The sequence below is a fragment of the Rhinopithecus bieti genome, unplaced genomic scaffold (genome assembly GCF_001698545.2).
Source record: "Rhinopithecus bieti isolate Rb0 unplaced genomic scaffold, ASM169854v2 scaffold_11938, whole genome shotgun sequence".
Classification (NCBI taxonomy): Eukaryota; Metazoa; Chordata; class Mammalia; order Primates; family Cercopithecidae; genus Rhinopithecus; species Rhinopithecus bieti.
In genome coordinates, this window is record NW_016806961.1 from 823,004 (window position 1) to 840,059 (window position 17,056).

Sequence of the window (17,056 nt, forward strand, 5' to 3'; positions counted from 1 at the left end):
GCACTTTGGGAGGCCACGGCGAGCAGATCACTTGAGGTCAGGAGTTCCAGACCAGCCTGGCCAACATTGCAAAACCCCGTCTCTACTAAAAACACAAAAATTAGCTGGGCATGGTGGTGCATGCCTGTAATCCCAGCTACTTGGGAGGCTGAGGTGGGAGAATCGCTTGAACCAGGGAAGCGGAGGTTGCAGTGAGCCGAGATCGTACCACTTCATATAAATACACACACACACACACACACACACACACATATATATCTTGCTACCTCTGGATATTCTGATTCCGTGGGTTCTGGGATGAGGAAGGATAGAAATCTGTATTTTTCACAAGTAACCCAACTGCTTCTGATCTTCAGGGACACTGCTACAAGATTTTAAGAAAAGGCTGTATTTTTAGATGACTAGGGGCAGCCCGGCCTTGAGGCTGGGGGCTGGATGTGCTGACTTGTGGGGATTTCTGAAAGCCCCACAGTTCGATATCAGCCTTGATGGGAGCAGATTTGGGATCTAAAGTGAGACAGGAATCCAGCTCTAAAGTGAGGGGCAAAAGAGAATCTGCAGCTTTTCCTAACCGTCTCTCTGTAGCTCTGTATTGAAGCTTCAATATCTGCTGCCTTAGCAAAAGATTAGGGAGATTTTTTTTCCCAGAGGAATTTATGAGGAAGGGAAACTTCAACACATTCTTGCTCTGTAACCATGGTTATTTTATCATTAAATTGAAAGCAGAGGCCATGTGATGGGTCTCATGAGAACCAGGTTCTAGTGTGGTTTTGTCTTTGAAGACCTTGTGGAAGTCACTGCTTGTTGCTCTTTGACATCTGTGAGATGGAGTCATGGTAATGGTGAATGTACCTGTCTCAGCAGGAGAAGATTCCATGGGGCAACATGTGTGGGATAAAAGTAACAACCGTCCTCACCACCATCCCCACCACCAACCTCACTGCCATTTATTGAATACTTACTCTATGCCAGGCACATGGTAGTATGTTATATAAATGCATTATCTGATTAAATGCTTAAAATGTTTCATTGAAGTAGATGTTATTTCCATAACATTAGTAATATTTTACAGGGATAATATCTAATTCTCACTACAACCCTTTGGGATAGGCTGCTAATGAGCCTCATTTTACAGAATGAGAATCAGACTCAGAGAGGTGAAGCAACTTACCCAACATCACCCAGCAATTAGTCATGGCCATGGAGACTGACCTTCGTTTGTCTGGTTCCAAAGCCAATGCTTTGATGTGACACAATCTCATTTTATAGATGAGAAAACTGAGGTTTAGAGAAAGGCTAGATGACTTGTCCAAGGGCCGCAGGTTTTGGATCCATGTCAGTCTGACTCCAAAGCCAGTGCTTGTGCTGTGAGTTCTTACAAAGGAAGGAACCTCATTGAGCTGATGCTTCATTATTATTGTCTGTCTCTAATGCTTACAAATCAGGCACAGCAGTGGGGGCCTTATGGGTCAAGGTTGCATCTGAGTGCCTCCAAGTGCCACCTTCCAGAGAAGCCCCAATGAGAGTTGAGGCAGCAGCCAGCGAATTCATCGTTCGCAAGCAGAGGTGAGGTATGATGCACGTGAAAGTGCACAGTGAACTGTAATTATGGTAATAACAATAACCAATAAGTCATAGTTGGCATCCCAGTGGGCTGAAGGCAATGATGAACCTCTTCTAGTGCCTCATTTATTTCCACAAAGGAATTTGCTTACTCAAAGGAATCCACACTTAGGAAGGGAACTCTGGTTCTAGGCTGTGTGCTCTCTGGGGCTTTTAGAGGTCAGAAGTGTGGTGGACGTGGCTTCCCACCAGAAAGAGGATGTCTTAGGTTCAGGTCTGGTAGTACCTCCTTATGAGCCAATCATATCAGTTGCCGGCTTGAAACTTCAAAGGATTCCTGCTGCTCTTAGAATAAAAACCAGAGTCCTTGAGTTTCATCCCTTTTTGGCTGCATTCCAGTTCCTTGAAGGTGTTGTGGTCCCTTTTGACCACATTTGCACATGTGCTGCCTATAATACTCTCTTCCCCACCTCCCTACCCACCCATGCCAGCCTCATTAGGCTGGCTCATTTACATGCTTCATCCAAATCTCAGCTTAAAGCTTCTTCCTTGGAGGAAACTTCTCTGATCCCCATCCCCAACCCAGACTAGGTCAAATGCTCTTATTATTTGTTCTCACAGTTTCAAGCTTTCCTTTCATGGACACTTCTCACAATAATAATGAGTACACAGCCCACACGTGTTCGTAAGTATTCACTCAAAGGATGAAGGAATAACCAGACGATTCCTGAGAGGCAGTGTGGCTGAGTGGCAAAGAGAAGAATGGTTTTTGGAATTAGAAATATCTGGATTTGCCAGGTATGGTGATTCACACCTGTAATCCCAGCATTTTGGGAGGCCGAGGTGGGAGGATTGCTTGAGCCAGGAGTTTGAGACCCACCCGGGCAGTATAGCGAGACCCTGTCTCTGCAAAATTAAAAAAAAAAAAAAATTCGCCAGGTGTGGTGGTGTGTGTCTGTAGTCCCAGCTACTTAGGAGGCTGAGTTGGGAGGCTCACTTGAGCCCAGGAGTTGGAGGCTTCAGTGAGCTATGATTGTGCCGCTGCACTTCAGTTTGGGCAACAGAGCGAGACCCTGTCTCTAAAACAAAAATAAACCGGTAAGAAAGGTCTAGATTAGAGTCATGACCTTATCATTCACTAGCTGAGTGACCTTGAACTAGTCACATAGGCTCTCTGGGCCTCATTTCCTGATTTGTAAAATAAAGATAACAGTACCTACCTTGTAGGATTATTGTAAGAACTCAGAGAGGTGATACACATAAACAACACAGCTCAGTGCCCGTCACAGAGAAAATGCTCAACAGCTGGCAACTACTACTGTTAATGTGATTGCTATTATTCTAAGCTTTATTTGCCCCAGGAGTCAAGAGCACATACCTGGGTGCTTTCCTTTGCGTCCCCTTTTCTATCGTGATTGTCCTCCGGGCATCTTCCCGAACCATCTCCAGGAGCTTCTGCAGATCTGATGAGAATATGAGAGGTCACTCTTGACCAGAAGCCATGCCTGAGACAGGATTGTGCAGGACAGGGTGCAGCCCCCAAGCTGGGGTCACCTCTACTCCTGAGGGTTGGGGATCTGGAGAGGGATTCCACTGGGCTCCAGAAGAGGTGGCTCATAGTGTTGGGCATGTTGCAAATCTAACCATGCCATGCCCCTGCTTAAGACCCATCAGTGGCTCTCTGTGTTACCTTTGGCTAATGCCTGTAATGCCAGTACTTTGAGAGGTCAAGGCGGGCAGATCACTTGAGGCCAGGAGTTTAAGACCAGCCTGGCCAACATGGTGAAACCCTACCTCTAAAAAAATATAAAAATTAGCTGGGTGTGGTGGTGGATGCCTGTGATCTCAGCTTCTTGGGGAGCTGAGGCATGAAAATTGCTCGAACCTGAGAGGCAGAGGTTGCAGTGAGCTGAGATCGTGCCACTGCACTCCAGCCTGGGTGATACAGTTAGACTCTGAATCAAAATCATAACAATAATAATAAAATAAGAAATAAAGCTTAAATAAATTATTTCAACACAGCCTGTGAGGCCTGCCAGGATCCAGCTACTCTTTTTATCCCCGGTTTCATCTCCCTTCCCTTCCCCACCTTCGACTCTACTGCAGCCGGAGAGAACTGTTTCCAAACCTGAGAAGGAATCATCTTGCTCAGGAAAACCCTCTCTGATCTCCGTAGGCCTGAATTTTTAAACCAGCAATCCACAGGCTGAATTCAGCTTACAAATGTGTTTTATTTGATTCCATGCGGATGCCAACCTTTTTTTTTTTTTTTTTGAGACGGAGTCTTGCTCTGTCGCCCAGGCTGGAGTGCAGTGGCCTGATCTCAGCTCACTGCAAGCTCCGCCTCCCGGGTCCACGCCATTCTCCTGCCTCAGCCTCCCGAGTAGCTGGGACTACAGGCGCCCGCCATCTCGCCCGGCTAATTTTTTGTATTTTTTAAGTGGAGACGGGGTTTCACTGTGTTAGCCAGGATGGTCTCGACCTCCTGACCTTGTGATCCGCCCGCCTCGGCCTCCCAAAGTGCTGGGATTACAGGCTTGAGCCACCGCGCCCGGCCGGATGCCAACCTTTTAACACTGGAAGATTTCACATGAAAATCGAGACCTCCAGCTTCCCTAGAAAAGAGTCTGAGATGGGACTACACTGCCCCCATTCCTGCTGCATGCTGGACATGCCTTTAGATAGGCGAGTGTTCTCCATTTCCCCACAGCTCCCACCACTCCTCCTTGCCTTCGCCTAACTTTTATTTTCATATTTAGTATTGATTTTGGCTGGGTGCAGTGGCTCACACATATAATCTCAGCACTTTGGGAGGCCAAGGTGGGAGGATTGCTTGAGTTCAGGAGTTCGAGGCCAGCCTGGGCAACATGGAGAAACCACCATCTCTACTAAAACAAAAATATAAAATATTAGCTGGGCATGGTGGGGTGCACCTGTATTCCCAGCTATTCAAGAGGCTGAGGTGGGAGAATCACCTGAGCCTGGGAAGTCAAGGCTGCAGGGAGCCAAGATCATACCACTGCACTCCAGCCTGAATGACAGAGTGAGACCCTGTCTCTGAAAAAAGAATATTGTTGATTTTTGTATAGTGTAGAAATATTTCTTCATACCTGACTGTTACGGGTTGAAATGTGCGACCCTCTCTGCCAAGATATGCTGAAGTCGATGACCTTATTTGGAAATAGGGTCACTGCAGATGTAATGACCGTTGTGTCATTTAACAATGGGGACACATCTTGTGAAATGCATCATTAGGCGATTTTGTCATTGTGTGAACATTATAGAGTGCACTCACACAAACCTAGATGGCGTAGCTTAGTATACACCTGGGCATAGCTTACTATACACTTGGTATATACAGCTTTTTTGTTCCCAGGCCACGAACCTGTACAGCATGTTACTGTACTGAATACTGTAGGCAATTATAATACAATGTTAAGTATTTGTGTATCTAGGGATAACATAGAAAAGGTACAGCCAAAATAGGGTATAAGAGATAAAAAATAGTACACAATATAGGGTACTTATCATAAATGGAGCTTCCAGGACTGAAAATTGCTCTAGGTGAGTCCGTGAGTGTGTGGTGAGTGAATTCGAAGGCCTAGGACATTACCATGGACTTTATGAACACTGTACACTTAGGCTACACTAAATTTACCAAAAATGTTTTTCTTTCTTCAATAATAAATTAAACTTAGCTCACTGTACTTTTTTACTTTATAAGCATTACATTTTTTAAACTTCTTGACTCTTTTGTAATAACAGCATAAAACACAAACACATTTTATATCTGTAAAAAACGTTTTAATATCCTTATTCTATAAGCATTTTCTATTTTAAAAAATTTTTTACTTTAAAATATTTTGTTAAAACTAAGGGCAGATGCTGTGGCTCATGCCTGTAATCCCAGCACTTTGGGAGGCCGAGGTGGGTGGATCACCTGATGATGGGAGTTCAAGATCAGCCTGGCTAACATGGTGAAACCCTGTCTACTAAAATACAAAAAAAAAAAAAAAAAAAAAAAATTAGCCAGGCGTGGTGGCAGGTGCCTGTAATCCCAGCTACTTGGGAGGCTCAGGGAGGAAAATCACCTAAACCCGGGAGGTGGAGGTTGCAGTGAACCGAGATTGTGCCACTGCACTCCAGCCTGGGCAACGTGAGTGAAACTCTGTCTCAGGGAAAAAAAAAAGAAAAGAAAAGAAAAGGAAACTAAGCCACAAACACACACATTAGCCTAGGCCTCTACAGGGTCAGAATTATCAATATCGCTGTCTTTCACCTCTACATCTTGTCCCCCATAAGTTCTTCAGAGGCGGTAACAAGTAACACACATGGAGCTGTTATCTCCCATGGTAACAATGCCTTCTTCTGGAATATCTCCTGAAGGATCTACCTAGGGCTGTTTTACGATTCACTTTCTTTTTATAAGTAGAAGGAATACACTCTAAAATCACAATAGAAAATAAAGTACAGTACTTACATAAACCAGTACCATAGTCATTTTATCATTATCAAGTACAGTACTATGTACTGTACATAATTGTGTTATACTTTTATATGCAGTACAGACCTGTGAATAGCATAGTGTGCTATGATATCATGATGGCTAAGATATATTAAACAATAGGATTTTTTCAGCTTCACTCTACTCTTATGGGATTACTGTCGTATATGTGGTCCATTGTTGACCGAATCATTGTCATGTGACACGTGATTGTAGTTAAGTCAAGGTGATGTCATATTGGAGTAGGATGAACCCTCTATCCAATGACTAGTGTCCTTATAAATAGGAAAGAGAGATACATAGGGAAATGGTGGCTATGTGATGACAGGGGCTCTAGATTCAAGTGATGCATTTATGAACCAAGGAATGCCAAGGATTGCCAGCACCCACCAGAAAAGTCAAGGAACGATTCTCTCCTGTGGATTTCGGAAGATGCATGGCCCTGTGGACACGTTGGTTTGGATGTTTAGTATCCAGAGCTATGAGACAAAAAGTTTCTGTTGTCAGAAATTTTACAGCTGCTGTAGGAAATGAACACACTGACACTCCAAAAAGCTGGAAAATGAAATAGAGATGGAGTAAGCTACGTGCCTCAAGAAAAGTGGGAGAGTGGAAGTGAATGGTCCTGTCTTATGTCGATACATATTTGCAAATCCCTGGATATCTCAATTCTTTCCATTCCCTAGCATGGAATCTGCTTTGATACAAAACCATGAGCTTTGGGACTGCTTTTTCAGAATGTTTGTAGCTGTCCACGGTGCTGACATGTAACAGTGTGAGGTTGTCCTTTGATGACCGTGACTACTCCAGAATTTCTCCCCAGATTTATGAACAAGAAGAGGGAAGAAGGGACTTAGAGTGAGAAGAGGAGAAAATACATAGAGAGCCATTGGAGATCAGAGATATATCAAGAAATAAAAGAGAGGAGACTTTTGAGATGGTTTTTAAATAATTCCAGGAACTAAGAAGAAAACTACGACAGCCAACTACTGGAACTGGAGCAACCAAAGGGAGAGCCTTAAACATGTATTCTTAGTGGTGCAACCTGATTACATCTCAAAATGAACAAATATGCTAGATGGCTGTCTCCACTGCATAAAATAATTTTTGATTTTAATTTTCTGTCTTTGTGGGAAATATTGGTGGCTTGTACCATCTCAGAACAGAGAGCAGTTTGGCTGATGTTGGTTTCACGGAATTTTGATAGATCTATCACATTTTCCTCCCTCCTCTGGGGTTCTGGAAGAATGCTGTCTTCCCATCTCCATCCATTGCATCTGGTAGGTTGCCCACCTGTGGATTCCTGCAGCACACTGTCCTTCTGACCCCCATCACAGCATTGATTTCATGTGATAGCCATTTTCTGTTCACTTGCAGGTCTTCCCCTCTAGGCTGTGAGTTCCTTGATGTCGGGGGCCACATTTTATTTGTCTTTTTATTGATAGCACCTGGCAGCATGCTTAGCACATGGGGTCTCAGTCAATAGTTTCTAAGCGTAAAAGTGAACAACTAGGGAGAAAATAGAGGGGAGGATTTGGGACTATGTGTTAGATTTGGATATTGATGAACAATGACAATACCAGTGCAGACACCTCATTCCTTAGTGGATACCTGCAGTTGACTCAAGCTCAGATGTTAAAAGCCATACCTGGAAGGGGGTCATGAAGCCTAGTGCTTCCCAAGACCATTTGTGTGTTGTGTACATCCAGCTTTGCATATTAACGCAATTACTGGATGCTAGGAAAGAATGCCTTTCCTTAGTGACTTTGGAGCCATCTAGGCTGTGATAAATGTCAGCATTAAGCCATTTTCTACTCCAGCTCTCAATTTGCGGGCATGATTCCATTTAACCTGAACTTGACCTTTATTTTTGTCTTGTCATGCCCACCTTCCCTAGAGCCACAGGTCCTAGAATCCTTGGAGTGTGTCCAGAAGCCTATTAGCAAGGGAGCTGTGATTGGTTCTCCTAGTTTCTTCCCTTCTCTTTGGAGCCGAGCAGCAACATCTGACTGCTCCATCACTCCTACCCCCAACGCATAAGCAAACCAGCCTAAGGGCGGGTGGATATGGATATCAGCAAATGAGTACAGCTACCTGGTACATCAAGCAGCCCTCCCAGAGCACCAGATGTCAAATTATATCCCCAGAGAAAAAAATCCTGACTTCCTTTCTCCATTTCCCATGCCCAGCCTGTCTAAGAATCTCACCCTTGAATGCCTAAATCCATTTCTTCTTTTTGGGGAGGGGGAATAGAGGAGGTCTTTTTGTCATATGGGGCTAGTTTGAAGGGAAACATGAGATGGCATAGGACTCATATTTTGAGTTGTTATTTAAGTGAGTTTCTCCCTAATCGTTCCAAGACTCAGAGCTTCAAGACCAGCAGGAGGAATAGCCTGGGCTTTTGTTTCTTGGGAATCTTCCTGCCATTGGTTTGGGGAGGGGTCATTCCACAGAGAGGCTGCAACCTGCTGTCTCCAATGATTGGCATCCACAAAGACTTCATTATTCAGAAGCCTTGGAAATTAGACCTTGGTCAAATAGTGTGTCTCTCAGAATAGGACTCATGAATTCAGAATCAACTTGAGGAGGTTTTAGAAGGCAAGAGAGGCTGGGAAATTAATCTACTTTTGTCAAGGCTGTGACAAATGGGATGGAGGTTAAGGTATAAATGGAGGAAAAGGTTTGGGAGGCTAAAGTAGCAAACTTTTCCTCTCAGAGGAAATTCACTTTTTTTCAGTCATTTTTGTGTTCCTACGGCGTGCTAGGATAAAGGTAAATAAGAGGTCACTGTTGCACACCTGCAGGGAGCTCACATTCCTTTTCCCCTTCTTTCTTAGTAATTGAACTGTGATTCTTTCTATGCGTATAAGGGGAAGCATTTGCTAGCTCATTTTTTTCAACATCCTTTGCAGCTGGGCATGGCCCTGTGACTAAGTTCTGGGCAATGAGATTTTGGTAGAAGTGTGGTATAGGGCTCCTGAGTGGACTGCTTAAACTCCGCTGGGAATGGACACTTTCGTACTTTGCTTAATTCCTTTTACTTCCATCCTAGAATGTGAGTGTGATGGCTGGAGTTCTGGCAGCCATGGTGGACTATGAAGTGATGTTAAGGATGACACAGAAGAAAGCGGGGAAAGTAGGATCCCTGATGATCTATCGAAGCCACCTTACCAGCCCTGGACTGATCTTCTTTAACCTGTACAAAAAATAAGCTTTTATCTTTTTTAAGCCACTGTTTTTTAGGTCTCTGTACTGAGCCATAAGAAGTTCCTACTGGATACAGTGAGATGCATTTTAAGTTAAAATTAATAATTCAATAAAAGCAAATACTAACTACTAAGAGACAAGCGAAAAGGAAACCTGGGTGAGTCAGAGAAGTCTTTACAGAGGAGGGAACATTTGAGCTGGGTCTTGAAGGTTCAGCAGGAGTCCACCAGACTGAAGGGTCAAGGATGAACAGGCATTTCAAGTAGAGAAAGTCATACAAGAGTGTGCATTGTTTAAAAAGAAGAAAGTGTTTTGATGAGGTTGGAGTGCCCCACTTAAGGTGTGAACTAGCGGCCGGGCGCGGTGGCTTAAGCCTGTAATCCCAGCACTTTGGGAGGCCGAGACGGGCAGATCACGAGGTCAGGGGATCGAGACCATCCTGGCTAACATGGTGAAACCCCGTCTCTACTAAAAATACAAAAAACTAGCTGGGCAAGGTGGCGGGCACCTGTAGTCCCATCTACTCGGGAGGCTGAGGCAGGAGAATGGTGTAAACCCGGGAGGCGGAGCTTGCAGTGAGCTGAGATCCGGCCACATCACTCCAGCCTAGGCGACAGAGCGAGACTCCGTCTCAAAAAAAAAAAAAAGGCGTGAACTAGCAAGAGCTGACCTGGGCAGCCTGGGGCAAGATCAGAGGTAATGTATTAGAGAAAAGGCAGAGTCATTGAAAGATGTTGAGCTAGAGAGAACTATATCAGGTTTTTCATTTAGAAAGTCCCTTCTGACTCAACATGGAGAAAAATAAGTGGGTAAAGGCAGGACAAGAAGCAGGGAAACTAGTTAGGAGGCTGTTGCTGTTTTCTAGGTGAGAAGAGAGACCCTAGACCAGAGGTCCAAAACTCAGGTGGCCTTCAGGGGCCAGATACCAAAAATGAGTGACACAAGTTGATGTAAAAAAAATCAGTTTGCTCTCTTGGTCCATCTTTTATTGTTTATTTTTTCCTGAAGACTTGGGTAAAGCAGAGCAATCAAATTTGACTTGAGGGCCAGATTTCTTGGGTTCAAATTCCACCTTCATCACTTGCTAGCTGTGTGACTTGGGGCAAATAACTTAACCTCTCTGTGCCCCAATGTTCTCATTGGCAGAGTAGGCATAAAGAAGTTCTTGTGAGGATTAAATGAATTAATGTACATATAAAGGAGCTGATACAAAAATACTTTTAAGTGTTAGTTATAGTTTTATCATCATCATCATCATCATCATCATCATCATCATCATCATCATTCTAAAGAAAACAATAGGGCAAATGTGATAATAAATATTCATACACTCAGCCAACCAGAGCAATGAGTGGGGCAATAGGGAGTGATGAAGACTGTGAAAAACTGGAGAACACAAACCTCACTTAAAGGGACCAAGCTCCAGTTGAATGTTGTCATTCAGGGTTGCAGGCCCACTGTTACCACAAGGAGTAATTTATTTTATTTGTAGAGATGGGGTCTGGCTATGTCAGCCAGGCTAATCTCGAACACTTGGCCTCAAGTGGTCCTCCTGCCTTGGCCTCTCAAAGTGCCAGGATTATGAGTGTGAGCTGCCATATCTGGCCAAGAGTGTTTTGTTTGTAAAAAGTAGAAGTTTTAGGTAAAATATCTTAATCTTTAAAAGTCACAGCTACTTTTCAAAAAAACACAAATTTTTGTGTATGCTACACAAAACTTAAGTGTCAGGATCTCTGTATGTGCCCCTAGTTTTCTATCTTCAAGACAAAAGCAAAAGGTTTGAAGAGGGTAGGGTTTGCGGGAGTTTTAGGAGACAGCACTGATCAGAGCAGGTGAGTGATTGGATGTGAGAGGAAAGTGGCCACTGGGGACAAGCCTTCGGTGTTGCAGGTGCCTAGAGAGATGCTCCATTTACCCCTCCCCTCACTGCAAAGTCTCATTCCTCTGCTACTCCCTTCTGCCACCAGCGCTAGTGTTCTGTTTGTCCCAGGAGAACCATGTGCAAGCTCTGGGACAGGGGCGGGCCCTTGAAGTTGGGCTGTCGCTCTACTCTTCTTATCTAAGAGCAAAGCTTTTAGAGTTGAAAAAAATAGTGACGACATAGATATAACACCAATAACCACACAAACACCTTCGAAAAGTAAATCAGGTCTAGTCTCTCCTGTACTGAAAACTTTCCGGATACTTCCTCTTGCACCTGGAGTAATTCTAAAGTCTTACTTGCTCCACAAACGCCCTGCATGCTGTGGCCCCTGCCTCCCTCCCCAGCTTCAGGTCTTCAGGTCTCAGTTCAAACCTCAGACCTGAGAGAGTCTTCCTTGATTACCCTTGCTAATTTAGCTTCACACCCACCAATAGTCTCTCTCTATCTCAGCATCCTGTTGTATTCTCTTCTGAGCTATTATTATTATTTTATTATACTTTAAGTTCTAGGGTACATGTGCATAATGTGCAGGTTTGTTACATATGTATACCTGTGCCATGTTGGTGTGCTGTACCCATCAACTCGTCAGCACCCATCAACTCGTCATTTACATCAGGTATAACTCCCAATGTAATCCCTCCCCCCTCTCCCCTCCCTGTGATAGGCCCCGGTGTGTGATGTTCCTCCCCTTCCCGAGTCCAAGTGATCTCGTTGTTCAGTTCCCACCTATGAGTGACAACATGCAGTGTTTGGTTTTCTGCTCTTGCGATAGTTTGCTGAGAATGATGGTTTCCAGCTGCATCCATGTCCCTACAAAGAACACAAACTCATCCCCCTCTATGGCCGCACAGTACTCCATGGTGTACATGTGCCACATTTTCTCAATCCAGTCCGTCACCGATGGACACCCGGGCCAATTCCAAGTCTTCGCTACTGTGAACAGTGCCGCAACAAACATACGTGTGCATGTGTCCCTACAGCAGCATGATCTATAATCCTTTGGGCATACACCCAGCAATGGGATGGCTGGGTCATATGGTACCTCCAGTTCTAGATCCTTGAGGAATCGCCACACTGTCTTTCATAATCCGAGCTCATATTATATGCAATTGCCTTGCTAGTTACAACTTTCTTTCTTTCTCTCTCTCTCTCTCTCTCTTTTTTTTTTTTTTGAGATGGAGTCTTGCTCTGTTGCCAGGCTGGAATGCAGTGGTGTGATTTCAGCTTACTACAACCTCTGCCTCCTGGGTTCAAGTGATTCTCCTGCCTCAGCCTCCTGAGTAGCTGGGACTACAGGCTCACACCACCACACCCAGCTAATTTTTGCATTTTTAGTGGAGACGGGGTTTCACCATGTTGGCCAGGATGGTCTCGATCTCTTGACCTTGTGATACGCCTGCCTCAGACTCCCAAAGTGCTGGGATTACAGGTGTGAGCCACCATGCCATGCCATGACTTTCTTTTTTATTACTTTATTTATTTTTATAGACATGGTCTCACTCTGTTGTCCAGGCCGGAGTGCAGTGGCACAACCATAGTTCACTGCAATCTTGAAATCCTGGACTCAAGTGATCCCCCATCTCAGCCTCCCAAGTAGCTAGGACTACAGGCATGTGCCACCATGCCTGGCTAATTTTGAAAATTTTTCATGTAGAGATGGGGTCTCACTATTTTGCCCAGACTGGTCTCAAATTCCTGGACTCAAGTCATCCTCCTGCCTTGGCCTCCCAAAATATTGGAGTTACAGGCATGAGCCACTGCACCCAGGCTATGGATTTCTTATTTATCATTTGTCTCTTCTAAAACGTAAGCTTGGGAAGGGTGGGTACTCAAGTAACTCAGTTTTGGGCACACAGTAGGTGCTCAGAAACTATGTGTTAAATGAAAGAAGAATCAAGAAATCCGTAAGTGGACAGGAAGCTGAGGTGGGAGGGTTGTTTGAGCGCAGGAGTTTGAGGCTGCAGTGAGCCATGACTGTGCCTCTGCATTCCAGCCTGGGCAACAGAGTGAGACCCTGTCTCTAAAAGAGAGAGAGGGAGAGAGAAAAGAAATATATAAGAATCGCATATCTGCTGATGGTCTATCTTAGTTTCTTCCCATCTCAGATACTACTTCTTCTGTTCAGAAAACAGCTTTTCGGGGCTTGGGACCTTTCCCAGCCCCCTGTTGATAGGCAGGGGCGGTGGGAATTTTTCCCATCGGCAGTCATTACTCTGAACCCTCATCACCCAGTGGACTTTTGCACTTCTGCTCACTTCCGTCTTTGACCATCAGGGCCCCACACAGATTCTTGGTCTGCCTTGACCTCCTTTTTCGCCTCCTTGAATCTATGCGATGCCCAATCCTTGTCACTCAGCCCAGCCTTGGCTGCCACAGGCATTCCAGATGGTGTGATAGAGAACACTGGCCGAGGCCGGGTGCGATGGCTCAAGCCTGTAATCCCAGCACTTTGGGAGGCCGAGACGGGCGGATCATGAGGTCAGGAGATCGAGACCATCCTGGCTAACACGGTGAAACCCCGTCTCTACTAAAAAAAATACAAAAAACTAGCCGGGCGATGTGGCGGGCGCCTGTAGTCCCAGCTACTCAGGAGGCTGAGGCAGGAGAATGGGGTAAACCCGGGAGACAGAGCTTGCAGTGAGCTGAGATCCGGCCACTGCACTCCAGCCTGGGCGAGAATGCGAGACTCTGTCTCAAAAAAAAAANNNAAAAAAAAAAAAAAAAAAAAAAAAAAAAAAAAAAAAAAAGAAAAAGGGAGAACACTGGCCAAACAGGCAGGTTCAGCTGGACACTACTGAGGGAACACAGCAGATGGGGAGAAAGCAGGAAGATGTCCCATGCATCAGAGTCAAGAATTTTGTGGTGGGCCATTCCTCCTTCATGTCCCTGTCTTACCCTCTCTTCTTTCTACCTTCTCCATCTTTCTGTATGAATCCTTCTGGATCCTTCTCCTGCTTTTCCTATCTCCTTTTACTATACAAGCTCAAGCCAGAAAGTTCTGAAAATGAATGTTTTATGTGACTTATGGAATCCAGTCACGATTCTATCTAGTAGAGGTCCACAGCACCCCACTCAAAATATTGTGCAAAATTGTATATATGTGTATGTTTGAATTTTTTTCTTGTGTGAGGTCTCATAGATTTCAATGAATTTTCCTTTTTTTTCCTTCCTTTCCTCCTTCCCCCTTCCCTTCTTCTCTTCTTTTCTTTTCTTTTCTTTTCTCTTTTTGAGACAGGGTCTTGCACTGTTACCCAGGCTGGAGTAAAGAAGCAAATCACAGCTCATGGTAGCCTCTACCTCCTAGGCTCAAGCTATTTTCTCACCTCAATCCTCTACCTCCTAGGCTCAAGCTATCCTCCCACCTCAGCCTCCTGAGTAGCTGGAACCACAGGCACATGTCACCATGCAAGGCTAATTGTTTTTTTTTTTTTGGAGAGGTTTCACCATGTTGCCCAAGCTGATCTCAGATTCCTGAACTCAAGCGATCTGCCCACCTCCACCACTCAAATATCTGGGATTACAGACATGAGCCACCATGCCTGGCCTAATTGGATATTTTTTAAGGGACTTGCCTCCCTCAAATTTTGAGCCACTGAAAAGGCTTTTTCAGGGTGTAGATCACAGGGCAATGCAACTTCCATCTATAAAATGTTCAGAAAGCCAAATCAGTAGAGACAGAAAGCAGGTTTGTGGTTGCCTGGGGGCTCTGGGTAAGAAGGGCAGAAGCTTTTCTTTCGGGTGGTTGGAAATGTTCTGAAATTAGATTGTGGTGATGGTTACACAACTCCAAGTTTACTAAAAATCACTGAATTGCACATTTAAAATAAGTGAATTTTATGGTATGTAAATTATATCTCAATAATAAGGCTGTTTAAAAAAGTAGACACCCAATTTCAAAGACTTAGTATAAAAGAGGATATAAAATATCTCGTTAATAATTTTTACATTGGTTACACATTGAAATGATAATGTTCTGTATAAATTGGGCTAAATTTTAAAAAATGCTTTTTTGAGATGGAGTCTTCCTCTGTGGCCCAGGCTGGAGTGCAGTGGCATGATCTCGGCTCACTGCAACCTCTGCCTCCCAGGTTCAAGCGATTCTCCTGCCTCAGTCTCCCAAGTAGCTTGGATTACCGGCGCGTGCCACCATGCCCAGCTGCTTTTTGTATTTGCAGCAGAGACAGGGTTTCACCATGTTGGCCAGGCTGGTCTCAAACTCCTGACCCCAAATGATCTGCCTGCCTCGGTTTCCCAAAGTGCTGGGGTTACAGGCGTGAGCCACTGTGCCTGGCCTAAATAAAAATATTTTTTAAAATTAGCAAAGGGCAGTTGGTGACCACAGGCTGTCTCTGTAGGAGAAATGGCTCAGGGCAACCCAAGTTATGGAGTATATTTCTGATCTCCACTGGGGAAAACAAAGAGGTCCAAGGAAATTGAACAAGGATGGGGGAACCCATGTCACCTTTAAATGACTGGAGGTGGACTTGAGGCAGGAGGGTTTCTTGATGTTTGGCTTAAAGGCAAAGGGTCAGGGTAGATGAGTCAGATCTCAGGTAGGACTTACTCATAGACAGAGGTTCGTCATCTGGCTTGGTTGAAGATGACTCATTGTCCTCAATATCCTTGCTGCTGGTCACCTGGGTGTTCACACTCGGGGGCTCATCTGAGCCAGGGTTCACAGAGATCATGCTGCTCTGGGGAGAGGACCCCCCACTGGCCCGACTCAGACTGAGTGTGGAGCCTCGCCGGCTTGGTTTGCGGTTGGTGACTCGCATTGTGGGAATTTTGAATTTCTTGGTCTAAAGGAAAGAGAAGAAAGAGAGGTTTCAGGAAGGAGGGGGGAAAAGATGGAAGAAAGAAAGAAGGGAGGGAAGGAGAGAGGTGGGGAGGGACAACAGACAAAAGCAAAGCCTGGGTCTGACTGTGAATTCCTTCTGGCTCTTTCCAAACACTGTGAGATATATTCTGGATCTGCAGTGACCTTTGGTCACAAATGGAGATAATCTTAAAATGTGTATTATTTGAAGCAAATGTGGCGGAATGTATTCTATTGAACGAGCTCATGGTTGCCCACGAAGTCACCATAGGAAGCCACACGTGTTTTCCATGATGATGTCAAGGCCCAGAACAGGTTGTGACTTTTCTTTTGTAATAACGATTGGAGTTGATTTTCAAACTGTATATAAGGATGGGTCTAATTTTTCAACTAATCTTGGTTTTGGCTCCAGATTCCATGTATATACTTCTTGGTTCCCAAGTTGACACCTGGGCCTCAAAGAATAATTTGTAATCATGGAGGTTTTCTAAAGAACACAGAATAGGGAAATTCTAGGCCTGACATTTAGGAAGTCAGTGGGAGGAAGCAGATTTGTCTGGTGCAGTGGCATTCTTGGGGGAGGAGCCATGGTTGTAGTGGGCTAGGACAATTGGATGATAAGTTCTGGAAGGGACTGAGAGGTAGAGTACACACCTACTGTGTGTGTGTGTCTGTGTGTACCTTCCTGTGAGATTGGTGTCACTTCAGAATGCACTGTTTGGGGTTATGTCCTCATATAACTCATCCAAGTTTCAGCGAGGCTCCCTAACCTCCTCAAGGTCACAGCAAGAAAATAGCAGAACCAGAATTCACACCCAAGTCAGGTTAATGCCAAAGCTCATTACTATGCCTGGCTTCAAAATACTTCAAAAGTTTTTTTTCAGTGGCATTGAAAATGCCCTTTATCCTATGCTAATGATTCTTTATGATATTTAAAATGCCAAGTTTAGGCCGGGCGCGGTGGCTCAAGCCTGTAATCCCAGCACTTTGGGAGGCCGAGACGGGCGGATCACGAGGTCAGGAGATCGAGACCATCCTGGCT

The 17,056-nt window shown here is 44.7% G+C and overlaps 1 protein-coding gene across 12 annotated transcripts in view; it reads right to left on the reverse strand.

The window, feature by feature from the left end:
• Positions 1–17,056, reverse strand: part of CCDC60 (coiled-coil domain containing 60) — a 210,808-nt gene that overhangs the window by 23,651 nt on the left and 170,101 nt on the right. For all 12 annotated transcript variants that reach the window (XM_017879068.1, XM_017879066.1, XM_017879073.1 and 9 more), the window contains 2 exons: positions 15,763–15,997; positions 2,942–3,026 (listed from right to left, as the gene is read on the reverse strand). In XM_017879068.1, coding sequence (XP_017734557.1) covers positions 2,942–3,026; positions 15,763–15,997 — 320 coding nt within the window. The remainder of the gene's footprint in view (positions 1–2,941; positions 3,027–15,762; positions 15,998–17,056) is intronic.